Source organism: Pseudopipra pipra, chromosome 12 (genome assembly GCF_036250125.1).
Source record: "Pseudopipra pipra isolate bDixPip1 chromosome 12, bDixPip1.hap1, whole genome shotgun sequence".
Classification (NCBI taxonomy): Eukaryota; Metazoa; Chordata; class Aves; order Passeriformes; family Pipridae; genus Pseudopipra; species Pseudopipra pipra.
Genome location: NC_087560.1, coordinates 21,232,547 through 21,258,057, shown reverse-complemented (window position 1 = coordinate 21,258,057; position 25,511 = coordinate 21,232,547). Strand labels below are relative to the sequence as shown.

At 63.0% G+C, this 25,511-nt stretch overlaps 4 protein-coding genes across 13 annotated transcripts; 2 read left to right on the top strand and 2 right to left on the bottom strand.

Annotated features, from left to right (window-relative positions):
• Positions 1 to 36: 36 nt before the first annotated feature.
• On the top strand, positions 37 to 6,497 carry UNC45A (unc-45 myosin chaperone A). 2 transcript variants are annotated; one of them, XM_064669399.1, is made up of 20 exons: positions 37 to 136; positions 313 to 471; positions 1,041 to 1,077; positions 1,176 to 1,351; positions 1,451 to 1,543; positions 1,763 to 1,930; positions 2,113 to 2,281; positions 2,524 to 2,694; positions 2,798 to 2,969; positions 3,140 to 3,440; positions 3,601 to 3,695; positions 3,780 to 3,921; positions 4,088 to 4,228; positions 4,367 to 4,494; positions 4,678 to 4,744; positions 4,905 to 5,018; positions 5,122 to 5,237; positions 5,326 to 5,443; positions 5,531 to 5,686; positions 5,894 to 6,497. In XM_064669399.1, exons 1-20 carry the CDS (start codon positions 125 to 127, stop codon positions 6,152 to 6,154), a joined length of 2,796 nt encoding a protein of 931 aa, XP_064525469.1. In that variant the 5' UTR covers positions 37 to 124; the 3' UTR covers positions 6,155 to 6,497. The 2 variants fall into 2 exon arrangements, with proteins under 2 accessions (XP_064525469.1, XP_064525470.1); XM_064669400.1 differs by lacking the exon at positions 37 to 136 and having other exon boundaries at positions 359 to 471; positions 1,160 to 1,351.
• Positions 6,441 to 12,260, top strand: RCCD1 (RCC1 domain containing 1). 3 transcript variants are annotated; one of them, XM_064669411.1, is made up of 7 exons: positions 6,441 to 6,731; positions 7,151 to 7,499; positions 10,241 to 10,362; positions 10,526 to 10,627; positions 10,769 to 10,875; positions 11,099 to 11,128; positions 11,331 to 12,260. In XM_064669411.1, exons 1-7 carry the CDS (start codon positions 6,452 to 6,454, stop codon positions 11,427 to 11,429), a joined length of 1,089 nt encoding a protein of 362 aa, XP_064525481.1. In that variant the 5' UTR covers positions 6,441 to 6,451; the 3' UTR covers positions 11,430 to 12,260. The 3 variants fall into 3 exon arrangements, with proteins under 3 accessions (XP_064525481.1, XP_064525480.1, XP_064525482.1); XM_064669410.1 differs by having other exon boundaries at positions 10,769 to 10,921; XM_064669412.1 differs by lacking the exon at positions 10,241 to 10,362 and having other exon boundaries at positions 10,769 to 10,921.
• PRC1 (protein regulator of cytokinesis 1) lies at positions 11,729 to 18,068 on the bottom strand. Of its 4 annotated transcripts, none has more exons than XM_064669406.1 (14): positions 17,934 to 18,068; positions 17,324 to 17,456; positions 16,877 to 16,999; positions 16,316 to 16,549; positions 16,067 to 16,237; positions 15,706 to 15,855; positions 15,321 to 15,468; positions 15,101 to 15,237; positions 14,777 to 14,872; positions 14,515 to 14,661; positions 14,048 to 14,158; positions 13,765 to 13,875; positions 13,004 to 13,189; positions 11,729 to 11,958 (listed from the first exon to the last, which is right to left on the bottom strand). In XM_064669406.1, the coding sequence occupies exons 1-14, from the start codon at positions 17,942 to 17,944 to the stop codon at positions 11,881 to 11,883; spliced, it is 1,836 nt and encodes a 611-aa protein (XP_064525476.1). In that variant the 5' UTR covers positions 17,945 to 18,068; the 3' UTR covers positions 11,729 to 11,880. The 4 variants fall into 4 exon arrangements, with proteins under 4 accessions (XP_064525476.1, XP_064525478.1, XP_064525479.1 ...); XM_064669408.1 differs by having other exon boundaries at positions 13,040 to 13,189; XM_064669409.1 differs by having other exon boundaries at positions 13,081 to 13,189.
• Positions 18,069 to 18,320: 252 nt separating this feature from the next.
• On the bottom strand, positions 18,321 to 25,488 carry VPS33B (VPS33B late endosome and lysosome associated). 4 transcript variants are annotated; one of them, XM_064669401.1, is made up of 23 exons: positions 25,331 to 25,488; positions 25,134 to 25,214; positions 25,005 to 25,066; positions 24,837 to 24,886; positions 24,570 to 24,637; positions 24,308 to 24,353; positions 23,915 to 24,009; positions 23,472 to 23,576; positions 23,076 to 23,172; positions 22,884 to 22,961; positions 22,511 to 22,584; positions 21,544 to 21,630; positions 21,366 to 21,456; positions 21,073 to 21,147; positions 20,712 to 20,776; positions 20,590 to 20,644; positions 20,462 to 20,508; positions 20,041 to 20,173; positions 19,687 to 19,760; positions 19,130 to 19,231; positions 18,878 to 18,953; positions 18,687 to 18,803; positions 18,321 to 18,461 (listed from the first exon to the last, which is right to left on the bottom strand). In XM_064669401.1, exons 1-23 carry the CDS (start codon positions 25,424 to 25,426, stop codon positions 18,382 to 18,384), a joined length of 1,854 nt encoding a protein of 617 aa, XP_064525471.1. In that variant the 5' UTR covers positions 25,427 to 25,488; the 3' UTR covers positions 18,321 to 18,381. The 4 variants fall into 4 exon arrangements, with proteins under 4 accessions (XP_064525471.1, XP_064525472.1, XP_064525474.1 ...); XM_064669402.1 differs by having other exon boundaries at positions 25,005 to 25,063; XM_064669404.1 differs by lacking the exon at positions 23,472 to 23,576.
• Between the last annotated feature and the right edge of the window lie 23 nt (positions 25,489 to 25,511).

The following is a 25,511-nucleotide window of genomic DNA, read 5'->3' as shown; positions in this document are numbered from 1 at the left end:
ATGCGCTTGGTGCCGGGACCGCCGGGCCGCGGGGCGGCGCTGCAGGCTCGGCCCCGCCCCGTCACGTGACACGGGCGGTGGCGTCCGGGTTCCCCGGGCGATCGGCGGTGACGTCACGAGCGCGATGGAGGAGCCGGTGAGCGGGGACGGGCGGGACCGGGACGGGACCGGGGGGGCTCGGGGCTGAGACCGGCGTGCTGGGGCGGGCGGGTCCCTGTCCCGGGGGCTCCCTGTCCCGGGATCCCGGGCCCGTCTCCGGGCAGCCGCCGATGCGGAGCCCGGGGCCGCGTCCCAACCGGTTCCCGTCGGCAGGTGACGGCGGAGCAACTGCGGGCGCGGGGCAACGCGCTGTTCCAGGCGGGGGACCACGGCGCGGCCCTCGCTGCCTACACGGAGGCGCTGAGCCTGAGCGACGCCGCGCCGGAGCGCGCTGTGCTGCACCGCAACCGGGCCGCCTGCTACCTGAAACTGGTGAGCGCGGGGCGGGGCGGCCCCGCAGAACCTGCCCGGCCGGCTGGGGCTGTCTGCCTTGGCCAGGTGCTCCCTGCGCCGGAGGCAGTGTCGGTCCCCAAGTAGAATGCTCTTGGTCCCAGACAGGGCACTATCAGATGTTGTCTCTGCTCACCTTTTCCCCTGTCCCTGCCCGCTGTCCCCTGCTGCCTCACCTCCCAGGTGGGCTGTGGGGGCCAGGATGCTCCCGTCTGTGCCTGGGCTGTGCATGTGCCCTGGGGCTGTCCCCAGGCAGTCACAGCATCTCTGATCTCCCGCTGGGGAACTGTCTCTGAGGCAGGGGGGGAACACAAGGAGTTTCAGGGGCCTGAGTAGACCAGAAGCACCTGAAAAGCATCGGGGGCCCTAGGGCTCCACAGGGATCCCTTGAGGGTTGCGTTCTGGGAAGGACAGGGTGTCCCGCTGGGCTGGCTCACAGTCTGCAGTGACGGTGTTCCCAGCCTGTCCCTGCTCCCCAAAATGGGGGGTGTTGGTCTATGTGGGGCCTGCCTGGGCAGCCCTCAGGTTTTGCCTCTCCCAAATCTCTGCAGGAGGATTATGCCAAGGCAGAGGCTGATGCAACTAAAGGTACTGTCAGTGGGGCTGAGGGGGGCTGGCTTCTGTGCTGCCCACCAGGGCAGGCCAGGGCAGGCTGGGGGCTCTGCGATAGACTCTCTTGTGCACAGCCATTGAGGCCGACGGCCGGGACGTGAAGGCGCTGTTCCGCCGTAGCCAGGCGCTGCAGCAGCTGGGCCGCCTGGACCAGGCCGTCGGTGACCTGCAGCGGTGCGTGAGCCTGGAGCCCAGGAACAAGGCCTTCCAGGAGGCCCTGCGTGCGCTGGGCAGCAGCATGCACGAGAAGGTCAGTGGTGGGGGCAGTGGGCGACTGCCGGACCCCCTGTGGCTGTGGACAGCTGGGGGAGGCAAGGAGGGCTGAGTTGCTCTTTCTGCTCTCTCTCAGATGAAGACCATGTCCTGCACGGACTCAAAGGTACAGCAGATGTTCCAGATCTTGCTGGATCCTAAAGAAGAGGACGCGGACAAGAAGCAGAAGGTCTGAGCTCAGGGAGCAGGGGGTAGTGCTGTGGCTGGGAGGTGAGAAGGGGAGGATCAGTGCTCTCAGGTCCACAGTGGATTAGCAGTGCTGCCTGGGCAGACCAGGCTCCCCCCTGTGGAATGTGCTCCCCGAGACGGTGGAGGGCGGGTGCCTGTGGCTGCCGGGGGTTCCTGTGTTCGGTGGACTGGTGATCTAGACAGGAGTCTCCTTTCCCAGGCTGTGCAGAACCTGATCGTGCTGGCACGAGAGGAGGCTGGAGCAGAGAAGATCTTCCAGAGTGATGGTGTGCGGCTGCTGACGCAGCTGCTGGACACGGCCAAGGCTGACCTGATGCTGGCAGCCCTGCGCACGCTGGTGGGGTTGTGCTCTGGCCACCGCTCCCGGGTAGGTACCGCTGCTCACCAGGGGAGAACCACGCTGGGGAGGCTGCAAAGTGTCAGGCAGGGGAGCTCTGAGCTGCCATGTGCCAGGCCTGAGTTTGTAAGAGGGAAGAATCCTGATAAGGGGCTGGTAAGTGCCAAGGCTTCCCCAGGGCCTTCAGCAGACAGGTGTGCTTGTACCTGCAGACCTCGGCCATCCTGGTGGAGCTGGGGGCCCCCCGTCTCTCGGCAGTGCTGGGTGTGGAGCATGAGCAGGTGTCCCTGGCTGCCTGCAACCTGCTGCATGTGATGTTCGATTCCCTGAAGGAGGGGCTGCAGAAGGACTTCCGTGGGAAGGAGGACGCAGTGGTGCTGGGTGAGTGTGGGCAGCCTTTGCTGGCTGGTGGGAGGGGACAGTCCCAGGGAAGTGCAGAGCTGCTGTGGGCTCTTCTCCTGCTGTCCACCCTGTCACTGCTCCCTGTGGCAAAGCCAGGCTTTGGTCCAGGGTTAACAGGAGGCACAAGTCCCTGGTCATGGCAGCGTCTCTGCCAGCTGTACAACAGTGGGGGTGAGGCTGTGCCCAAGGCACTGACTGCTGGGCACTATCTCTTCTGGAAGATTCCTCTAGGGACCTGAAACTGCTGATCAAGCACCTCCTGGAGCTGCTGGCACTGGAAGGGGCCTCAGCACACGGCCGTGACAACGCCCTCAACCTGCTTATCAAGGTGGTGCCCAGGAAGTCACCAAAGGAGACCAACAACAGCATGAGTCTCTGGGTGATTGACCAGGGTGAGCGGAATGGCCAGTAGCGTCCCACTGGGGCATTGTGCCCCTCTGCCATGGTTCTGCACATGCCAATGTGCCCCTCACCAGGGTGTCTGACCCCTGCCAGGCCTGAAGAAGATCCTGGAGGTGGGCAGCACGGTGTGCGGCAGCCCGGGCAGCCTGCCTGTGACGGAGAACAGCCGGATGAGTGCCTCTGTCCTGCTGAGCAAACTGTACGAGGACCTGAAGTGCGATGCCGAGAGGGAAAACTTCCACCACCTGTGTGAGGACTACGTGAGGTGAGCCGGGGGTCCCAGGGGCTCGGGGGTTCGGTCACCTGCAACCTGGTAGCACCTGTCACTCTCAGTGCTAAAGTCAATTGCAGACCCACTGTGGGGGTATTCAGCAGGTGGAGCAGGAGGCAGCAGGTGGGATCAGCTTGACCTTTTTTGGTGGTCTTTGTGCACAGGGGCTGGTTCGAGGGGCACGAACTGCTGGGGAAGCTGCGGGCCATCCAGACGGTGTCATGCCTGCTGCAGGGCCCCTTGGACGCAGGCAACAGGGTGCTGGAGCTGGAGGGCATCATGGACAGCGTGCTGTCCCTGTGTGCCTCTGTCTGTGAGGCCCACCAGCTGGTAGCGGTGGAGGCGCTGATCCATGCGGCCGACAAGGCCAAGCGTGCCTCCTTCATCACAGCCAACGGCGTCAGCCTGCTCAAGGAGATCTACAAGCACAGCGAGAGGGACAGCATCCGCATCCGTGCGCTCGTGGTGAGTGCGGCGGGATGGAGGGGCGGCGGGGATGAGCCCCGGGGCGGGCTGTGGGTGCAGGACCACCACTCACAGCACTGCCCTTCCCTGCTGGGGGTCTGGGAGGCACACTGGGGTGCTCGTGCCCATTCCTGCTCCCACATTCTGGTCCTGGCTGCAGGGGCTCTGCAAGCTGGGATCTGCTGGCGGCACTGACTTCAGCATGAAGCAGTTTGCCGAGGGCTCCACCATGAAGCTGGCCAAGCAGTGCCGCAAGTGAGTGGGGCCGGGTGTGGAGGGAGTGGGCAGGGTGCCTCACAGATGAGCTCCTGCAGCTGGGCTCAAGGACTGTTCTCCCAGGTGGCTCTGCAATGAGGCCATTGACGCAGGCACACGGCGCTGGGCTGTGGAAGGCCTGGCCTACCTCACCTTTGATGCAGATGTCAAGGAGGAGTTTGTGGAGGACAAGGCAGCAATGCAGGCCATGTTCCACTTGGCTAAGGTATGTGCCAAGCACTGCAGGGTGGGCACCCTGACACCAGGGAAACATGCCAGAAGGGGTGTGGGGCTCACGCTGTGGGGTGGGGTATGTGGAAGATGTTGGGTGGGCTCCAGCCCTGGCTGCTCCTCCCTGCCACGAGTGTGATGTGTGACCGTTATCACTGCAGTCGGAGGACAGGAGTGTGCTCTATGCTGTCGCCTCCACGCTGGTGAATTGCACTAACAGCTACGACCATGAGGAGCCGGACCCGCAGATGCTGGAGCTGGCCAAGTATGCCAAGCAGCACATTCCAGAGCAGCACCCCAAGGTGAGTGGGGTATGGCTGTGCTCAGGAGGAGAGTGGAGGGGTGGGACAGGGTGTCCTTGGGGCCCACAGGGGTGAGGTCAGGCACCTCGCCAGCCAGCTGGTGCCCCTGAGCCAACTGTGACCCCACCTGTGGGACAGGACAAGCCAGAGTTCGTGAAGCGGCGGGTGCGGAAGCTGCTGATGGCCGGCGTGGTGTCGGCTCTGGCCTGCATGGTAAAAAGTGAGAACCCGGCGCTCACCAACTCCTGTCGGGAGCTGATCTCCAGGTATGGGTGTGCCAAGGGACAGGAGGGAACTGGGTTTCCAGGCTGCTGGCATCCTGCTGGCCAACTTACGTGTCCATGGTGAATGACGGCTCCTGGACAGTAACGGGAATGTCCAGGAGTCCGGTGCAGCCTGGGCCCCCTGCAGCTGTCTGGGTGCTCCAGCTGCTCCCACTTTGTCCCTAGAGTGTTCTTGGCACTGGTGGAGGAGGCAGAGGACCGAGGTGGCGTGGTTGCGCAGGGAGGAGGCAAGGTGAGGGGATGGGACCCCACTGTGCTGTTACCCTGCACCGATCTGGGTGGCTGGGGCTCGGGGGGCTGGGGGTCTCTGCTTTGCAGGGGCCAGACTTGCTGCCTCGTACATGAGGCTGCTGTGGGCTGGCTGCAGGATGAGCTGCTGTTTCTGCTCACAGGCTCTGATCCCACTGTCCCTGGAGGGCACTGAGGTGGGGCAGACCAAGGCAGCACAGGCCCTGGCAAAGATCACCATCACTTCTAACCCAGAGATGGCATTCCCTGGGGAGCGGGTGAGTGCTGTGGCTGGGGAATGGGGGTCAGGTCTGCCAACCAGGGGCTCGTGTAAGAACAGCAGTGGGCACTGACTCAGTCCCATGTGTGCTGTCTCTACAGATCTACGAGGTGGTGCGACCCCTGGTCAGCCTCCTGCACCTGCAGCGCACGGGCCTGGAGAACTTTGAGGGGCTGATGGCCTTGACCAACCTGGCCGGCATCAGCGAGAGGCTGCGGTAAGAAGGGAGGAGAGGGGAGGTGGCTGTTCCCTCAGGCCCAGTGGGCTTCCCTGGGCAGGGAGCACTCACACTCCCCACCCTGCAGGCAGAAGATCCTGAAGGAGCGGGCCGTGCCCATGATCGAGGGCTACATGTTTGAGGAGCACGAGCTGATCCGGCTGGCTGCGACTGAGTGTATGTGCAACATGGCCATGAGCAAGGAGGTGAGGGCTGGGCTGGGCTGGGGTCTGCGCTGGGCTGCTGGACCCCCACACCCCCACCCATCCCCTCCTCATCCTCCTCCTGTGCAGGTGCAGGAGCTGTTCCTGGCAGAGGGCAGTGACCGGCTAAAGCTGATGGTCCTGTACAGTGGGGAGGAAGATGAGAAGCTGCGTCGGGCAGCCTCGGGGACCCTGGCAATGCTCACTGCCCTGCACCCTCCCATCTGCAAGCGCATCCCCCAGGTGGTGAGTGCCCAGCAGTGGGGCGGGACAGCACCCTGTGTCCCTTATTCCCTCCCCATGGTGGCCTGGAGCTCTGTCCCAGTGCTGGCCCCAGAAGAGAGGGCAACCTGTCCTGACCCCTCAGCCTGACTAATGTGGGACTGTCAGGGAGGAGGAGCTGGCTCCCTTCTCTCGAGGGGCCATGCTGATGTTGGCCCCACTCCCCTGCAGACGGTGCACTGGCTGGAGATCCTGCAGGCCCTGCTGCTGAGCCCCAGCGCCGAGCTGCAGCACCGCGGTGCCGTAGTGGTGATGAACATGATGGCGGCAGCACGGGAAGTGGCTGAACAGCTCATCGCCAGCGAGATGCTGGAGATCCTCTCGGTGCTGGCCAAGGACAAGGACAAGCCGCGAGTGGCCCAGGCGGCCCAGGAGAGCCTGGCCCAGGCTGTGGCCTATGGCCTGATCAAGCCCAACCCTGGCCAGGCCTGAGGGCCCGTGGGGCTCACGCACACGCTGCACACACTGCCGGGGCTGTGCTCACACGCTGCCGGGGCTCCGGCACACGCTGCCGGGGCCAGTGCTCACACGCTGCTCTCAGGGTGGCCCCGGCAGGGTCCGGCCGCCCGCGGGGCTGGCTCAGCACTGCCCGGAGCTGGGGCCACGCTGTGCCCGGCGGCGCCATCCCGGCGTCCCGGGGCGAGGAGGAGGAGGGCACTCGCCGCTGCCTTTGCCACTGTCTGCCTTAGCCGGGAGGGCCGGCCCGGGGCCGGGGCCGGGACCGGCGCGATGGGGCTGGGCCCGCCCGATGACACTAAAGCTGCTCCTGGACCACGGCCCAGCTTCTGTCCATCTGTCCGTCAGTACCTCCGCCGTCACCTCCGGTCCCGCCCCTCCCGCTGCCGCCCCGCCATGGCGGCGCCCGCCCGCGCCTGGCTCGTGTTCGGGTTCAGCCCCGAGGAGGCGGCCGGGGAGCCGGGCCCGGGCCTGGCGCCGCGGCGGCTGGAGGCGGGTCCCGAGGGGATCCTCCGCGTGTGGCCCGCGTGGAGCTACGTGGTCGTGGAGACCGGTGAGCGCCCCCGGCCCGCCCGGTGCCCCGGTCCCTCCCGCCCTTCCGGTGCGGCCCTTTGCCGGCCAGTGCACGGTTCCCGTCCCCGTCCCCCTTCCGCCCCGCGCCGGTCCCCTCGCTCCGTCCTGTCCCCTCGCCCCGTCCTGTCCGCCCCGCCCCCTGACTCGGGATGAGACCCCCCCGCCCTCCCACCGCGCCGCTTCCCCCGGGATGTCCCCGTTTCCCCTCGGTGCCGATCCCCCCGGCTGTGTCTGTGTTCCCATGCGTTGCCGGTCCGGGTTGTCCCCGTCCCGCCCCCGGGATGCTCCCCGCTGGTTCCCCCGTGACGTTCCCGTCCCGGCCTCCCAGACCCCCGGGCTGTCCCCGTCCCGCCCCGCGCACTGTCCGCAGCGCCGGTCCCTGAAGTGCCGCCGCGGTAGGCGCGGGGCTGGAGGTGCGGAGCGCGGGGCTGCGGCGGCGGCTGCCGGGCTGGGCCGAGGCGCTGCCGTCCGAGACGCACCTGGTGCTGCGGGGCCCGGCCGAGGCCCGCGCCTGGCGGCGGGAGGCGGCGGTGGCGGGCGCGCTGCAGGACGAGCCCGCCTGGAGCCGGGCGCTGCCGCCGGAGCCCCGCCAGCCGCTGCCGCTGCTGCCCGGCGGCTTCGCCACGCCGCGGCCGCCCTTCTTCACCGCGCTGCCGGCCGGGCTGCGCGCCCGGCGGCTCGTCCTGGGCACCGAGCACGCCCTGGCGCTGGGAGCCGCCGGCGAGGTCTTCACCTGGGGCGGCGGCAGGTGAGCGGGGGCTGTGGGGGCACAGGGGTGCGTGAGAGGGGCAGCAGCGGTCTCGGGAGGGAAGCTGGTGGGTCACGGGTGGGGATTCAGGAACAACAGGATAAACACTGTGCTGAGGGGATGCAGAGAGAATGACGGGGATGCAGAATGAGTTTGGAGGATGCAGGAGGGGCTTTGTGGGGTGCAGGTGAGAGGATGTCCAGACGAGGGTCACCTCAGGGACTGAGCCCCTCCTTAGCCTGCAGGCTTTAGACACACCAGTTCACATCTCTGTAGTGTTAATTGGTGAGTCAACACAGTAACATAATCTAATTAAGTGATTAAATGATCAGCAGCAAATTCACTAATAACCACCCTGGTCATTGCATCCTGATCCCTCTGTTATTCCTTGTGTTGCACAGAATTACTGAGCTTCCGTTAATAACTTTTGAGCCATCTGGATCACATACAGGTGCTACTGTGTTATGGTCCTTCCCTCCGCCCTTGCATACTGCCTGGGGCTGGGATATCCCTCCTGATTTTTCCATGGGGGTGTGGGGGCTCCAGAAGAATATGGGAGTGTGGTTGTGACAATAGTATTGGGGCACCAGCCCCAGGTGCCCCATGCTCACCCCCATGCTGATGACACAGGCAACCCAGCTCGCAGCTTCTCCCAGGGACTGCTGGCCTGGCCATGCTCCCATTTCCTCTGTGTCCCCTCTTGCTGACCCCATGAGCACTCGTGTCTCCTCTGCACGTGCTAGGGCCATGGCTCCTGTGGGGCCTCTGCTCTGGCTTGTGACTCCCTCTAGGTGGCCTCCAAGGACACCTGGGTGTCTCTGTGTGACCACTGAGGTCCCTGCTCTGTTCCTGCTCCTCTGTTAACTTGCCACACCATCACCAGCTCTTTGTTTCCGAGCTGGAGGTTTGTTTCATCAGTCTGACAGTTCAGTGCCAGATCCCTCTGCTATAGCCTGTGGGAGAGCAGTGAACCCCTTGGGAAAAGCCTCCAGCCCCATGTCACCTGCCAGCCACTGAACTTGGGTACATTTAACAGCCAGTGGCATCGCTCAGTTTATTCCCACGGAGGTGTTTGTTCGTTTGGGGGTTGCTTGTGCATGTGCTGCCCCAGTCAGGTTTTCCAAGGAGGCACCAGAGAGTCTGGCCCCAGGTCCTCGTGCCCTGGATCCCTGAGTTCTGCTGGTGCATGATGAGGCTTGGCCGCAGGAACTGGCTGTTCCTGTCTGTAGGGTTGAAGGGATGCTGTGTTCCTCTTTCTTTGCCACTTATGGAAGCCAAACGCAGTACTGACCATCAGTCAGTGTCACAAGCTGCGTACCTTGGCCCAGTGCCCTCCCCATTCCTCGTTGCTCAGGAGCTTTTCACTCCCCAGTCCCTTCTCCTCAGTTGCTGGCTCTAGGCCAGCTGGTAGCAAACACAGCTCATGGCAAACACAAAACTCAGTTTACATCAGGAGTTCTTGCTTTGCAGACACTACGTTATTTTATCCTTCTTGCCTTCAGAGGAAAGGTTTCTATATGTGGGAATGTGTACTTTAGGATTAACCTTTTTGGAATTTGGTTATTCAACACGGCTGAGAATGCTGTCACCCATCCCTTGCCAGCTGTGTCCTGCAGTGTGACAGCTCTGCTGTGTAACAGACAGGTGCTGGCCCAGCTCACCCCTTTGTAACCCCTCTCTTACTGCTGGCTGTGGTCGCCATCGCCCTCTCAGGCTGGAGCCCCTTTCCTGTTGCAGCACACCTTTCCCTGTCTCTGAGCTCTCAGTGTCTCTTTGCCTTGGTCCTCTGCTGATTCCTCCTGTGGAAGGTGAAAATGCTTCCCAGTGCTGTGCATTAGCACAGCTGTTGGCTGTCTGGGCTGTCATATTGGTGCTCCCCAGACCACACAGGCCAAGCTGCTCCTCTCACTCCTACAGCCCCCACCAGCTCCTCCTGCTTCTGCCCCAGCTCTGACAACTAAAGCTCCTAGTGGTCTGTCCCACTGCTCCCCAGTGACCCCTGGCTGTAACTGGGATCTGGTGCTGGCATCGCCCTACCACCAACGCTAGGCCTTTCCCTATTCCTTCAGCATCTCAAGCTCTGCCAGCCTGGATGGTGCTGGGAACTGTGTCATCCCATGGCTGGCGCTGCCTGTGCCCCCCATCCCATGGTTGGCAGCACACAGGGAGACAGTTTGCCCACGTAGGGAGGATTCACACACCTTAGGGTGTGTCTCTGGATCCTGCCCTCATTTGTGCCCACCATGGGAAACATTTGTGCTGGCAGCTGGTGCCTCCCCGGGATGAGCCCAGACTTGTCCCTGGTGGGATCCCGCCTGTGCTTCGAGGCTGGGGGCCAAACTGATTGGCGCTGCTGGTTGCTGGCTCAGCGTGGCCCAATGAGCTCTGCAATCGATCCCCTGCTCACTGCACTGACTCATAAAAATATTGATCAATCTGAAGCTGTGTCATCGCTGCACAGCACACACCAACTGGGCGATGACACAGACTCTTGTCTCACATGTTGTGCCATGCCTGCTGCAGCTCACCAAGCTGCAGGGCATGGGGGCACCCTCCTTCCCTGCCCAACCTGAGCCCTGTGCCTCCGCTGCACCCCCCTGGCATTGGGGGTCATGGGAGGCTGGGTCTGTGTCACTGGCAGCAGGAAGGGCTTGGTGGGGAGTGTGGGCAGGACGCATGAGGGCTGGAGGCAGTGGCATATGGGGGTATCTGTCTGTCTGTCCCTCTGTGTGTCCCTGCAGGCATGGGCAGCTCGGCCACGGGATGCTGGAGTCGGAGCCGCAGCCACGGCTGGTGGAGGCGCTGGCCGGGGTGCCCATGTGGGCAGTGGCAGCTGGCGGGTGGCATTCGGCCAGCGTTAGTGGTGAGGGCCGGGCCTGGCGTGGGAGGTCAGGGCGCTGGTGGCAGCATACGGCCCTGGTGGGACCTGGCCCAGGGGTGGGAATGGGGTGTTGGTGCCCCCACAGCACCCAGCGCTGCTGCTGAGGGCTGAACTCTGCCTGATGCATTTCCCCTCCACCCTGCAGAGGCAGGAGACCTGTACATGTGGGGCTGGAACGAGTCAGGGCAGCTGGCTCTGCCCTCCAAAGCGCTGGTAGAGGAGCGGGCTCAGGATGATGTGTGCACAGGTGGGTGCTGCTGGCTGGGCTGTGGGCAGGGGCTGCAGGGTCTCTGCACGGCTGAATGCAGGGCCGTGCAGAGTTCAAGCCTGCAGGAAATGCTGGTGGTGCCCAGTCGCTCCTGGGACCTGAGAGTCAGCTCTTCAACAGGAAATGCCAAGTTGGTGCCCTGCCAGGAGCAGTCAGCTGCCAAAGACACCCCATTCATCTCCATCCAGGCATTCCCAGCGCTGCTGGATCTGCCACAGGACCTGGAGGTCAGTGGGGTCAGCTGTGGGTCCCGACACACAGCTGTTGTCACACGTGAGTGCCTGGTGGGGCTGGGGGCAGCACCCCTCGGGGTGGGGGGGTGGGCTGTGGGGGCTGGGGCTCACTGGGACCTGGTGGGCAGCACCCCTGGGGGTGAGGGGGGGCTGAGGGGGGGGCTGAGGGGGGCCGGGGCTCACCAGGCACTGGCTGATGGTGCTGTCCTGCTTGCAGGAGGTGGAGAGCTCTACACCTGGGGCTGGGGTAAGTGACACCTCGGCTTTGGGACCTTACATCCCCCACAGGAGCAGCTTCTGGTTCCTGCTCCTTCACCCTTGGCTCTTTCATCACTGTGAGGGGCCCCTTTGTGCCAGGGGGCTCTCACGTTCCCTCTCCCCCACAAACGTCCAGGAGCCATCACCCTGTGAGGCCCCAGGGCCACATTGTGTCATGACTGTGTCTGCAGGTAAATACGGACAGCTGGGACATGGGGACATCGCCAGCTCTGACCAGGCACGTCGGGTTGAGCACCTGGTGGCCGAGGGGCTGCGGGCAGAGGAGGTAGTGTGCGGGCCCTGGACCACCTATGTCCGTGTGTTGGAGCCGTGAGGCCCTGGAGCCCCCCAGCCATGGCTGCCGCCAGGAGGAGGATGAGGGCGAGCTTTGCTCTACACGACCAGCCCCAAGACCAGTCAGGACATGGATTGAGGCTGCAGGCCCTAGGCGTGGCTCCTGCTTGGCTCAGACTCCCAGAGCCGCACCTGAGATTTTGGGGTGCTGAGTTTGCCCCCCCCGACCCCTCCTTCCCCCCATTTCTTCTCCTCCTCCTGCTCACCACAGGCACCACCCCAACAGACTCAAGAGTTGTGGACTGTACAGGGACTTTATTCACAACATCCTGAAAAATTTTTTAAATAAAAGCAAATTTCTCAAGGGGGGAGCTGGAGGTGGGTTATCCTGGAGTGGGCGATGCTGCGGTGCCGCTGGAGCAGCAGCTCCTGCCGGGTGCAGGGGCCTCAGCACGAGGCGTTGGTGGTGGTGGAGTTGAGGATGCGGGAGGTGCTTTCAGAGCTGGAAGCCTTTGAAAGTTCGCGCTGTGGGAACAAGAAGGGGGAGAGGGGGATGAAGGGAGGGAGGGAGGGGTAGCAAGGTCAGGGCCACTGCTTTGAAGGTCAGTAGGGACGCAGGGAGAGGTCGGGATGGGCAGGGAGGGCAGCCCAACCTGCTAAGGGGAGATAGAATACTAATAACAGAACTATGTAATCTGTAACCAATGAACGTTAATGCCTTTGTTTGCTAAAATATAAATAGTAAAAAGTTTTGATAGTTGGGTGCTTGATTTGTGGGAATCCCCCCCTTGCACCCTGCTCAGAATAAACAATGTCTCCTTTCTAAACCTCTTTGTCCATGTTTAGAGACCTCCTAAAATCTGCAGCATCAGTAGGAGAAGGGGACAGGAACAGTTGTGTTCAGCTGCTGGAGGAAGAGAACTCCTGGCAGGAATCTGCTTCCATCACAAATCAGCCCCAGCCCTACCCAAGGCTGGGTGCCAGCCCGGGAGCACAGCCTGGAGCAGGGAACCCTTCAGCTCAGTCCCAGGGCACACAGGGTGCCCCAACACCAGGTCAGTTGCCACAGGGAAGAGATTGGGGCAGTCCACTGTCACACAAAGGTAAAGCTCAGGCTCAGCCCATCCTGACAAAAGGACAGAGGCTGCCCAGGGCCCCCCAGCCCTAGAGAGCAAAGCCCCATCCACTGGCAGCCCCCCGCAGGCTCTGCTCACCCCACCACCCCCAGAGACTAGTGGAGAAGGTGGGACTGAAGCAGGGTCCCCCTTACGGGCTCAACAAGCAGAGCTGGGCCTTGGGCTCTGTCCCCACACAGGGGTGGCGTTGAGCCCAGCCTGGCCCCTGTGCTGGTGTCTGTCCCCACTGGCTGCTCAGGGGCCGTGTGAGGCAGGAGCAGTGTGAGACCTCCACCACCAAACCACAGTTTGAAGTTCTCCATGTGGAGCCACGGGCAGGAGCAGCCACCCTGCGTGGGGACATGGGAGGACACAGCCCTGGGGGTGCTCGGGGAAGGGGAAGCGTCTGTCCTGTGCCGCCTGGGGAGGGGGTGGGGTTAGAAGAGGTGAATTACCACAAACTCAGAATAGGTGCTGGCAACAGAACTAACGCTGTGGTTACGCTGGGCAGGGGCTGTGGGGGTGCACCCACCGCTCAGGGTGGTTCCATCCAGCTGGGACATGTTCTCCTTGTTCCACTGCCTCAGCCTGGGTCGGGGGGGCTTTGCTGCCGTGCGGCTGGGGGTCCGGGCACGGCCAAACTGCAGGAGGAGGCAACAGTTACGGGATGCAGGAATCGAGCAGAGGCAGGAGAGCTGTGGCAGCTTCAGTGCCTGTCCCTCTGTGAGGCCAGAGTGGTGTCAGGCTCTGGGTGCCCTCCGGAGTCTGGGGCTGGATTCTAGTCTCAGAAACATATAGCATAGAGTCACAGAATCCTGGAAATGGTTTGGGTGGGAAAGGACCTTAAAAAGCCCATCTTGTTCCATCCCAGTGGCAGGGGTGCCACCCACTAGACTAGAGTGCTCAGGCCCTGTCCAGCAGCACAACCATATTTTGAAGGTCCCCCAAGCTGCAGGCTCAGCAGCAAGGAACAGGGGTACACTAGAAATCTGGGCTGGAGAAAGATTTCCTGCCACCCTCCCCCTCCCTCAGGTCCCAGAAACTCCCCACCAGGACGGCAGCAGCCTCACGGAGCAGGCTGCAGACAAACAGGAGCTTCAGCCCCCCAGGAACTTGGCAGGGGAAACAGAGAAGCACAGGGTGACAGCAGGCAGAGCTGTGCCGCCCTGGTTTGCCCATCCCAGCCCTGGGCAGGGAGTCCCCCAGGGCCCCTCACCTTCTTCCCAGAGGGCGGCAGCCGAGACGTGGGCGAGTGGGAGATGGTTCCCCCAAAGGCTGAGCGAACTGTGCTGTTGGGAGTAGTGCTGGTGATGGAGGTGCCGTGGAACTGAGGAGAAAGCAGAGCACACATTACACGAGGGACACCTCCCTGCAGAGCCAGAGCACCCCGACCCCTCCTGTGGGACCAAGGCCAGTCCAAGGCCAGGCTCCAGCTCGGGGAGAGCTCAGCTCCGGGCAGGGCCCCGGCCCAGCTGCACTGCTCCACAGGGACATTTTACCTTCCTTACTTTGGCAGGTGTGTGGGGGCTGAGGACACGCCGCTTGATGGGGGTCCGTGGGGTGCTGCCATACAGCATCTCCGTTTCTATCTGCCGGCTCTTCTTCAGGTGCTGCGGGAGACACGTGCACTTACACACCTGAACACTGTGGGGTTGGTGCACCTCTGTGCCACTGCCAGTGGGCACTGCCCTGCCAACAGCTTGGCAAGGCCATGCAGCAGGAATTTCACCAAAGATTTACAGGTATCCAGAGCCAAGTGGCACCTCTGGCACAGCTGGGGCCAAGAAAGGGGCTCAGCACACACAGACACAACTGCAACGGGCACCTGTCCCACTACCTGCTGCTTCCAGGCTGGGATTGAGCAGGCAGAGCCCAGGGCAGCAGCTGGGGGGCACTGGGGCCCACCACAGACACTCCCAGGCTGGCATTCCCAGGAAGGAGCCAGCACGCTCAGCTCCACGCTCACCCGCTCCTGCTTCTCCTTCTCCTTCTCTAGGCGGTACAGCTGCCACTGCTCTGACACGTATTCCATGAACTGCTGCCCCTTAACCAGGAAAGGCTCCTTGAACTCCTGCTCCCAGGCTTGGACCTTTCTCTCCAGCTCCTCCTGCAGCTGATCAGGACATGAGGTCAGTGTAGGGACTGACCAAACGTGGGTGTCCCCATGCTCAGGGATCCCTTCTTCCTGATCAGTGGGACCACAGCTCCTTCCCCAGGGCTAGACCTACCTTGGACAGCGTCTTCTGCAGCTTTGCTCGCTGCTTCTCCTCCTTCAGCAGGTTCCCCCCGCGGTTGGTGAAGCGGCTGGGGTCAGTTGTTTTTCTCTAGTAGAGAAGGGGGATCAGAAGAGACTTAAAGACACCACCCAGCTGCCCCCACCCCCCAGGGAGCCAGCCTTGCATAAACACCCCAGTGCTCAAGACAGCACCTCATCCCTGCAGTGGCCCACTGTGCCTCCCCAGTGTCTCCCTGCTCCTTCCCAGAGCACTCAGCCCCCGGGAGCAGAGGTGTGTGCTGCCCCACGACCCAGCGTGCTCCTGCCCAGACAATACCTCCAGCTCCAGGAACAGCTTCCAGTTCTCCTCCCATTTCTGAACCGCCTCAAACAGATCTTTGTGTGTTTCATAGTAGCTCTTTATCTTGCCCACCTCGTGATCATGCAGCTCGAGCAGGGTCTCTGTGTAATCCTCTGGAAGGGCACAATAGCCTGGTCAGAAGGCAGCTGGGACCCCTGGACTCCTCCCCACAGCTGCCTGGCCAGCTGGCACCCACCATCATAGAAGGGGCTGAAGCCTTCCCTCTGCTCCTGGCTGTAGAAACATTTGTCCCAGTAGTCAGCCAGCTCTACCCGGATTGCCTGGATCACGGATTTCATGTTCTGCAGCTTCAGCTCCTCCAGGTGGTCCACTTCCAACTGCAACTGCTCCCAAGATCAGAGCACAGGTCAGGGAGAAAGAGGAGGGGCAGAACAGGATTCATCTTCTGCACAAGCCACTTTCTAGGATGAGGCAGCTGCCAGCACCAACCCCCAGCTCCTCCCCCCACGAGGGCAGGATTTGGCCCACTCCCTTCACCACTGACTGAGCAAACAGGAGCATGAGAGCCCCAGGAGCTACTACCCCCAGCCCTCCTGCCTTGGGCATAGCAGGGTCCTTACAGCTCTCCTGGTTTTGGCTCTGGACCCATCCACGTGCACGGCCGAGGTCTCTCTCTCCTCCTGTGGGATCTGCAGCCTTTCCCAGAGTGCAACAATCCTGGAGCGCAGCTCTGCACACACGGCCTCGTTCAGAGCCCGCCGGGCTTCCAGCTGCAGGCAGGGGGAGCAGGGGGTCAGTGCAGCCCTTGGCTCTGCTACACCCGCAAAGCCATGCACTTGGGACCCAAGATCTCCTCAAACCCCCAGAAGGATGTTCTGACATACAGCCTTGCCCAAAAGCCAGCCGTCACTCTTGCATTGTGATGGCAGCTGCTGTCAGGACCCACAGCAGCCCCAAATGCTGCCTCAGTGCACGGCGTACCTGCTGCAGCAGGTTCTGGAGGGCCACGATGTTGTCCTTGGACAGGCAGAACTCCTCCTCGTTCTCGCACACCACGTCCCGCTCGAAGCTGGTGTCCGGGGTGTGGTCCAGCTCCTCCATGAGCAGGATGATCTGACGCTTGTTGCTGACGAACTCTTCCCGCCTTTGCTCCTGGGGGTGAGGGGCAGTCTCAGGAACCAGTGGGCCCCTCATGGGCCCTTCACCAACCCCCTCAGTCTCTCCGCTCACCTTCAGGGTGTTGAGGGAGGCCACGTGGCGTCGGTAGCAGTCCAGGTCCTCCAGGCTGGGCACGGCACTGCTGTCAATGCTGAACAGGGCTGTGCACAGGATATCACACAGGTCCCGGTCCTGTTCCTGCAGGGCCTTCAGCTCTTGCTTCCGGTCCTGCTTCTGCCTCTGCAGCTCCTCCACACGCATGCGCAGATTCTTCTCCATCTGCAGGATGGTACTTTCCTCCTCTGTCTGCAAGAGGCCAGAAATCAGCTCTGCTCTACACCTCTCCCACACCTAGCTCATGTTTTAGGATTTTCAATGAAGTCCAGGGACACAAGCCCTGGGTCTGGGCAAGATGTTCCCCAGGAAGTTGCAAACAGAGCAGCAATACACAAAATGAGGTGACGGAGGACACCTCACAACTGCTTCTCAACAGCTGGCCTGTAAGGAGCCACAAAGCCCTTGGCTCTACCAAGCACCCAGTTTTGAACAGGCGTTTGCTTTGTGAGCTCTGGCCTCTTGATACACCTAGGCAGGGCAGCAGCAGGATCCCAGTAGTGAAAAGCAACACCTCACCTCAAAGGGGCCCAGCTGGAGCTCACTGCACAAAGTGTCCAGCTCCTTCCGGCACATGGCGATGCTCTTCAGGAGACGTTCCTTCAGGCTCTGCTCCTCTGCCACCATCATGTCCAGGAGACTCTGTGGCACAGGCATGGTTTAAGGCAGGGTGTGAGGATGGAGAGCAGGCAGGGAACATGCAGGGAGAGCAGGCAGAGCAGCAGGACCACCACTGGAGACCCCTGCTGGGGCTGAGTGAGAGTGGGCAGTGTGGGGGCCCCAGTGGGACAGGGCCAGGGCAGAGGTGCAGTGACAGCCCTGGATGCTCCCACCTGGGCAGGGACCCCCATCGGTCCAGTCCTGGGGCCCTGAGAGAGCTCATGCCAAGCTGCCCGGGTCCCGGGCTGGGGGCTCGACAGCGAGTCCGGTGAGCCCCCAACCCGGGGACACGCCCCCGCTCCTCACCTTGATGTGCTGCTTGACGACGTCGGTGCGCTCCAGGCGCTGCTCCTCGGGAATGCCGATCTCCTCCCAGATGTCCCGCAGCGCCGCCATGGCCCGGCTCAGGCAGGACGCGGCCTCGGCCGCCAGGACCTCGCTGGGGGCACCGCGGGCGTCACGGCCAAGGGCGGGCTCCGGGCCGAGCGCTCCCGCAGCCACCGGCTCCCGTCGCGCCGCGCACCCCCAGCCACGGTTCCCGGTATCCCCGTTCTCTGTCTCCCCCACGTTCCTGGTATCCCCCCCGCTCCCGGTATCCCCGTTGCTGTCCCCGCCCTGTCTCCCTTATTCCCGGTATCCCCCCGGTCCTTGTCCCTCGTTCCATCCCCCCGTTCCCGCTATCCCCCAGTTCCCGCTATCCCCCAGTTCCCGGTATCCCCCCATTCCCGGTATCCCCCCGTTCCCGGTATCCCCCCGTTCCCTGTCTCCCCTCGGTATCCCCCCATTCCCTGTCCCCCCGTTCCCGGTATCCCCCCGGTCCTTGTCCCTCGTTCCATCCCCCCGTTCCCTGTCCCCCCGTTCCCGGTATCCCCCCGTTCCCTGTCCCCCCGTTCCCGGTATCCCCCCGTTCCCGCACCTTTTCCTCATCGCTCCCGCCGGACGCCGCCGCTCCGCCGATTCGAACTCCCCTCCCGGCCGCGCTGATTGGCTGTCGTGTCACCGCGGCCCCGCCCACAACCGCCACCCGGGCCGCGCCCTGCCCCGCCCCAAGCCGCCCGTCAGCCAATGGCAGCGAAGAACCTTCGGCTCTTCCATCGAATCACGGGCGAGGCCGCCGCCGTCCGGCCGCGTGCAACGGCGCCGCCGCGCGCTCGCGATGCCGCAGCGGCCACGAGCCCGCGCGCGGGAGCCCGCGCGCCACACCCGGGCGGTGCCTGCGCCGCACTGCGCATGCGCCGGGGGGCCACCGGGACGGGACCCCCGCGCAGAGCCCGGTCCCGTCCCCGCACACAGCCCGGGCCGGTCGCCGTCAACAGAGCCGTTTATTGGCAGGGGGTGCAGGGGCCGCAGGGCCCCCCCAGGGCTCAGGCCCTGGCCTCGATCATGGCCTCCATCATCCGGGCGCTGTTGGTGATGGCCGTGGTCAGGAAGATGAACTTGCATCCTACGAGATGTGACCTGTCAGTGCCCCGGCTATGCCCAGGGGCAGCCCCAGCGCTCCCAGCTCTGTCCCTGGCCATTTCCTGGAAGAGCCTCGTACCTCACCGCCCCCTTCCCCATGGACTTCAGCCAGTGCTAGCCCTGAGTGTGGCCCCTGCTCGGCCACACGCTGCGACAGTGGGACCCCCGGGTTGCTGCCTGCTCCCTGCCCCTCGCAGGCAGCTCCTACCTCTCTCTTTCCCCAGGAAGCGGAGGGCAGCAATTTCGGAGAACGTGCAGCCCCCCAGGAAGACAGTGAGGATGACACGCTGGGACTCCCAGGCGGGGTTGTCCTCCACGGTGCTGTCTGGATGGCACAGAGCATGGTGGGACCCCCGCCAGCCCCCAGCCCCCCTGCCCCCAGCCCGGCCCAGCCGCTACCTGAGACCGAGAACTCGTTGCCATTGAGCAGCCGCACCACCTCCTCCAGGCCCTGCCAGCCCCGGCGCTCCAGCACCTGAGGGATGGGCGGGTCAGGCTGGCCACAGAGGCTGGGCATGGCTCGGGAGGCTCCGAGCAGCAGATGAGCATTATCAGCCTCAGCCCTGGGCAGAGGGACCCCCAGTGGACCCCCGAGGGAGGTAGGGGCTCAAGGGGATGTGCCCAGTTCTCCCCCGCAGCAGGTGAGCTCACCTGCTCGATGATCTTGCAGCTCAGGGGCACGTAGGCCCCGCCGAAAACATACGCCATGTCCCTGGGCATTTTGAGGTCGTACTCGCCCTCCACCCGGGGGATCTGCAGGGATAGGCAACACCAGGGGTATGGGACCAGCCTGGTTGGGGCCTCACCCCCCTTCAGAGGCACAGGGGGTGAGGAGGGACAGACACTCTGCCCCCACCTCCTGCCCCACTGCCCCAGGACCAGCATTGCATAGCCTGGGCAGGCAGTGCATCGGGGGGCCATGGACAGAAATATCACTGCACCAGCACCCCAGCACCTCTCCATTGGCCCACAACAGAGGCCACAGGGCTGACCCCAGGACAGCTCTGTTTGAAGGGGGCAAGGCAAGCCCCAGCCCTCCACCACAGTGGTCAAGGGCAGAGTGGGGAGCTGGCACTGCCCCCCGGTCTGCCCAGAGTGGCTGCAGCAGCTCCAGCTCCAGCCCTGAGCAGTGTGTCTTTGAGATGTCAAGCCTGCAGCCCAGGCATGGGCTCTGCTCTGTGGCCAGCAAGCAGCCCCCAAGGACATACCAACCCCAGCTTCTTGCTTATGGCTCGGAAATTGCTCTTCCTGGCCAAAGAATTGAATGCATCTGTGATCTTTCCTGGAAAACATGGCATGGAGAAATGTTTCAGAGACCCTGCCTGCGTCCCAGCCCCAGGCTGGCAGCAGGATGTGCAGAGCTGTGGGCTCTGGAGGATGGCCATGGTGGCTGCCAGCCCCACTGCCCCTGTGGATAGCCCAGTGCCCTGCCTGCAGCACCACTGCTGAGGACACACTCAGTGCCTGGAGCCTCTGCATTTGCCACATGCTTCCAGCCAGCTCTAAGGCAGCAGCTTCTGTTGCCAGGCTCCCAAGGACATGAGGGCAGCAGGCTGGCTCACCTGCAGCACGGTCTGTGACCAGCTTGCTGACTTTGCTCTCCACCGCTGTCAGGGTCTCCCCAGCCGCCTGCTCCGTCAGCAGCCCGATGCGCTTCAAGTTGTGGAAGGTCAGCAAGTGCTCGGGCCCATAGCTCTGGGAACAGAGCAGCCAGATCAGCATGGAGCCCTGGCTGCGAGCATGGGAAGGGTGTCCCTTCTGTAAGGGGGCACAGGCTGCTCAGAGCCCCCTGGCAGGCACAGGCAGAGCTCCTGGCTCAGGCAGAGCCTGTGGAGGCAGGGGCTGTCCTTCAGAGACAAGGCTCACAGAGGCAGGGCCCATCCCTGGGGAGCACTGCTGCCCCGTGTCTTGTGGCCAGAGCCATAGCGAGGGGAACCCGTCCCACACAGCCCTTGCTCTGTTGTGACTCTCTGAGCCCCTCACCTGCAGGTACTGGGTTTTCAGGGAGCGATAGTCTTTGGGGATGAGACCTGTGGGAAGCACCAGGTGAGCTCTGTGCCAGGGCTGGGGCCCAGTGCCACTGCTCCAGCCCAGCCCAGCCGGGCACTCACCGTTCTCTGTGATGGACAGGAGGCACATGAGGCGCAGGCTCTCGATGGGGGACACCTGTGGGGAGCAGGTGGTGAGCAGGGGCAGGACAGGGCGGCCGGAGCAGCCGGTCCCACGGCCTCACCTGCCGGTCGATGTGCTCCTCAATGAAGCTGGTGCTCTCACGGATGTCGAAGCCCTCCAGCAGTGCTGTGGTGAGAGCACAGGCACTGTCACCCTGGACTCGTGCCAGCTCACCTAGCCGTGGTCTGGGCTTAGCCGCTCTCCCAGAGCCCTGAGGAACAGAGCCCCCACACCATCCCCCACACAGAGGGTACCTGACCCTATTTAGGATCTCAAGACACACCCCCACACAAAGGGACTGGGAGGACAGTGGCCATGCTGGGGACACCCAGGTGTGAGGCTGCCTGGGCCCGGGGTGAGTGGAGCTGTGGGACAGACTGGGATAGGGGTAGGTGCAGATGGGGGCAGGGAGCAGTACTCACAGTGTTCAGCCTTGATGGTCTCCTGGAAGTCCTGCTTGGTTTTCTTCTTCATGATGGACTCACAGGCACCGATATCTGTGGAACCAAGAGATGGCAGCTTTGTAGGGGAATGGGCTCTGCAGGGAGCTTGTCACCTTAGGCACTGGCACACACCAACGGCCCCTGCCGCCCTGCCCACTGCTTGGGTCACCTGCCCCTCCTGGGGACATGTAGGGCCCCGAGCTCCCCCCTTCCCCCAGAACTCAGGCACCTGCAGTACAGCCAAGGACCCCTCCCTCCCCTCTGGTTCCTACGCAGGCTCAGCAGGCGATGCTCCTGCTTCAGTCCCTTCAGCTCCTGGGACACAAAGTCCTTCATCTGCTTGATGTCCATGCCCCGGCGCCGCTGCAGAAGGGAGAGCGCGTCAGGGAGGTGGCCTGGCCGCGCACAGGGACAGTGCCCCGGGTGTCCCGCACGCCGGGTGACACTCACGTCGTACTGTGCCTGCAGGTTTCGTGACTTCTGGCTCAGGAAGCCGAACACGCTGGAGAAGTGCTCATTCCGGATCTGACTGAACACCTGCAGAAGCACCGCAGCTGTCGGGCCCAGCCAGCTGCACCCCGGGGGCAGTGCCCACCAGCAGCCAGCCCCAAAACCCTGGCCAGAGGCACGGCAGCCTGTGGTGATGCATCCCCCGCACTATCATCTGAGAAATGCTCCTTAGGGATCAGCCTTTATGAACAGCACTTGGGTCGAGCTCTTCTCAAGCTTTTCAGAAGCACTGTCTGTTCCCAAGAATTAGTGCTGTCTAACAAGCTCTGTTTTTTTAACAAACAGCCTTGGAAACTTATTTTTCTTGCTTTATTCGACCCAAGTGGAATAATATTTTTATTATTAAACTTTCATAGAAAGTTACCGACCTGAATTGTGGCCAGGATGAAAAGTTACTATGAACCTTGTGACTCAACAGCAGTTGAGTCACAGCAGTTGAGCCACAATATTCCTTTTTCATGTTCCATATTCCATTTCATAGTCCATATTCCTTTTTTTCCTTACTCTTACCTATCCTTTTCTCTGCCCCTACAGCCATCTCAGCCTCCGTATATATATTTTTGGGTTGATTTTGAATTAGAGTGATTGTTTTGCCACCGAACTTTGTCAAGCTGTCACTTTTATATTAAACATGTTTTTTCCAATACCTTTGATGGCAGTTCCTTAAGCAACTTTAAAACACTCATTCACGAAACAGCCCCTGTGTGTGGGGACTCTGCCAAGTTCAGAAGTGGAGCTGCACCTGCAGACCATGTTTCCCTGGTCTCTGTGCCCCAGCTCATCCCAATCTGTACTCAGGGGCCCAGCAGCCCCTGGCCACTTCTGCTCAGGCTTAGGGGAGGGAATGTCCTGCTCTGCCTTCTCCCCCCATGAGGACCTGTTTCCCCTGAGGCTTGGGAGGACTCACTTTGTCCTGGGCATTGAGCAGCACCTTAATACTCTTGTCAGAAGAAGTGACATCTGGCCCAAAATCCACACTGCCTGCAGGGAAAAGTGAAGAGCTGCTTTGTCCCAGCCATAGTGGCATCCCCGCACACACCAGCCCTGCTGCAGCAGAGGCAGGGGATGTGGCCCAGCTGCTTGGTCAGAGCAAGGGCTGTCCTTGTGGATGACCTCCAGCAGCACTTCACATCAGGGCTGTCCCTGTGGGAACGGCCCTGTGCACGACAGTGCCGGGCACAAACCCTGTGGACTCTGGGCAGGGGGGTGCAGAGCCCCATGCCACCCCTGTCCTGAGTGCGGAGCCCCCGGCTGCCCCATCACCGTCCCCGGGCACCCACCGCACTTGATACGGAAGGTGTCGTCCACCAGCCCCTCATAGACCACCTGGGAGCAGAGCGCTGTCACGTAGTCCACATCTGCAAGGAGAGCCAGTGCCAGGCTGCCCTCCCGGGGGCTCTCCCTGCCCCTCCACCGCTGCCCAAACTGCTCCCCCCTGGCCACTCTCACCAGCTGCTCCCACCCCAGCCCACCTCTGTCCATGAGGAAGACATGTCCAATCTCGGGCTTCCTGCCCTGGCCTTCACCCTCGCTCTCCTCCTCCAGGTCCCGCCACAGCTCGTGGCTCATCTGTCAGGGGCAGAATGTGCCAGGGTGGGGGTGCAGCCAAGGCACGGCCAGGGTGTCCCACGGGGGACACTGAGGCTCATGATGGAGGACAGGCACAAGCGTTCCCCCCTCCAGGACACACCCCAGTGAACAGGAGCCGCTCCTCTCCTGCCCACCCTTGGCAGATGGGACCCCCAAAAGCCTGCCGAGCCCCCAGCGCCGTCCGGAGGTGTGCCAGCTCTGTGGGCACATCTCATCTGTGACAGCTCATCTGCCACACAGCTGAAGGGGACCTGAGGGACTCCCGGTGCCGGCTGTACCTTGGCACAGCGGCCGATGCCATAGGCCTTCCCAAAAGGGCCGTACAGGGAGTTCAGCAACTGCAGGGCTCTGGCAACGGGGTTGATCCAGCGGTGATCCCCCTCCTGTGGGACCAGGGAGTGTGTGTGGGCAGCTGGCTGGGAATGACTGCCAGGGGACTGGACTGGGGACAGAATGGGCCCTGGGCTGGGCGCTTCCAGGAGGTACGTGCACAGGAATACACACAGGAACATGCTGGGTCCCCAAAGCTGCTCCAAAGGGAGCAGAGGGGCCAGCACAGGGTGGGAGCAGCCACTACCCCCAAAAGGCACCCCTGGGGAGCAGACAGGACCCGTGGTGTGGCTGAGGGGCCAAGCAGGACATCACACCTGCTCTCCAAATGCTGCCCTTGTCCCAAGACACAGGGGACACGATAGGCTGCCACCCACCACATCCCACTGACCAGGAAATAGTCACGGAAGAACTCAGGCAGCTCCATGCTGATGATATCTTCGTCCAGGGGCAGCAGGTAGAAAGACCATTCATCACAGGTGACATCTGGGTTTGGGGCAGGGAGAGGGGACCGTTACCCATCCCTGTGCATGAACAGCCCCAGGGATCGTGACAACCCCAAAACAGGGTGTCAGAGAGACAGGATGGGTGGCAGGACCCTCTCTCTTCCCTACAGGCAGAGGAGAGGGGCTGGTGCTGTGGTGGGCACATGCCTGCCCACAGACTGGCAGCTACCCTTGAAGCAACTGGTGTTCCCTGCCCACACAGGGATCCCTATACTGGGACTCAACCGGAACCCTGCGGTGCCAGAGCTACCCTGAGCCAGCATAACAGCTCCACTCACCACCAAAGACCCCCTCTTCCTCCAGCACCATCTCACAAGCATAGAACTGGAAGAGAAGGGGAGAGCCTCAGGACCAGGCAGGCTCTGAGCGGGAGAAGCTCTGGAGCGGCCCAGCTCCTTCCCAGGCATCATAACACTCGATTTTAGTTAAACATTCCTGGGTTAGCGACACACAACTTTTGGTGCCAACAGATGGGGTGGGAGGTGCAAAGGCTGGGCAGGCACAGTATGATGTGGGAACGGGCAGCGGGGTTGCACTGACCTTCTGGGGGCTGAAGATGATCTTGTACTTCCTGCTTCTCCCCGACATCTTGTCAGCATTGACAATATCTGTGGACACCCCGTACAGCCCCTGCACAGCTGCCCCCCCTCGGCCCGGGGCCCCACAGCTCACGGGGCCCCAACGCCCCGGGCACAAGTGAGGCCTCGGGCACGGGGCTCGTCTGGAGCCCCTCTCAGGCCCGCTCCCAGCGGCGGCCCAGAGCACCGGAACCCGGCGAGGGACACCTGCCCCCGGTGCCGCACTCACCAGCGATGAACCTCATCGTCCTGACCCGCGGCCGCACCAGGAAGCAGAACCTGCGTTACAGAGGGGAGCGAGGGCTCCTCGTACCTGGCCCTGCCTGCGCTGGGCCCTTCCCGTCCACAGCCGTGCCTGGGCTGTGCAGCTGCCGCCGGGGCCGGGCCGGGCACTCACTGGTCGCTGGCGCCGGGGGCCGGCCGGGTCTCCACCTTGTACAGCTTGTCCACGTCGTGCTGCTGCGGGGACACGGCGGGCTCAGCGCGGCCGGGGGGGGGGTGGGCCGCCCGCCGGGCCCGGCGGTACCTTCAGGATGGACACGTTGGCGATGCGGTCCAAGGGGCTCATCAGGTCGGCCTCGATGAAAAGGTCCTTCTTCCCGGGGAGCTGCGGGCAGGGTGCGCGTGGGCTGGGACCCACCGCCCGCCTCGGGGCCCGGCCCCGCCCGAGCCCACCCCAGCCCCGCCACCCCGCCGCGGCACCCCTGTCCCGCGGCCTCGGACCTGCTCCAGCAGGTAGACGAGCTGGTCCCGCGCCAGCCGCTTCAGGATCCCGAAGTCGGGCGGCTCGGGCGCGTCGCGGCGCCCGGCGAAAGCCATGGCGGGGGCCGGCACGGCGCCCGGAACGCCCGAGCGCGGCCGCGGCGCGGCCGGAACCCGCAGCGGCGGAAGCGAGCGACACCAT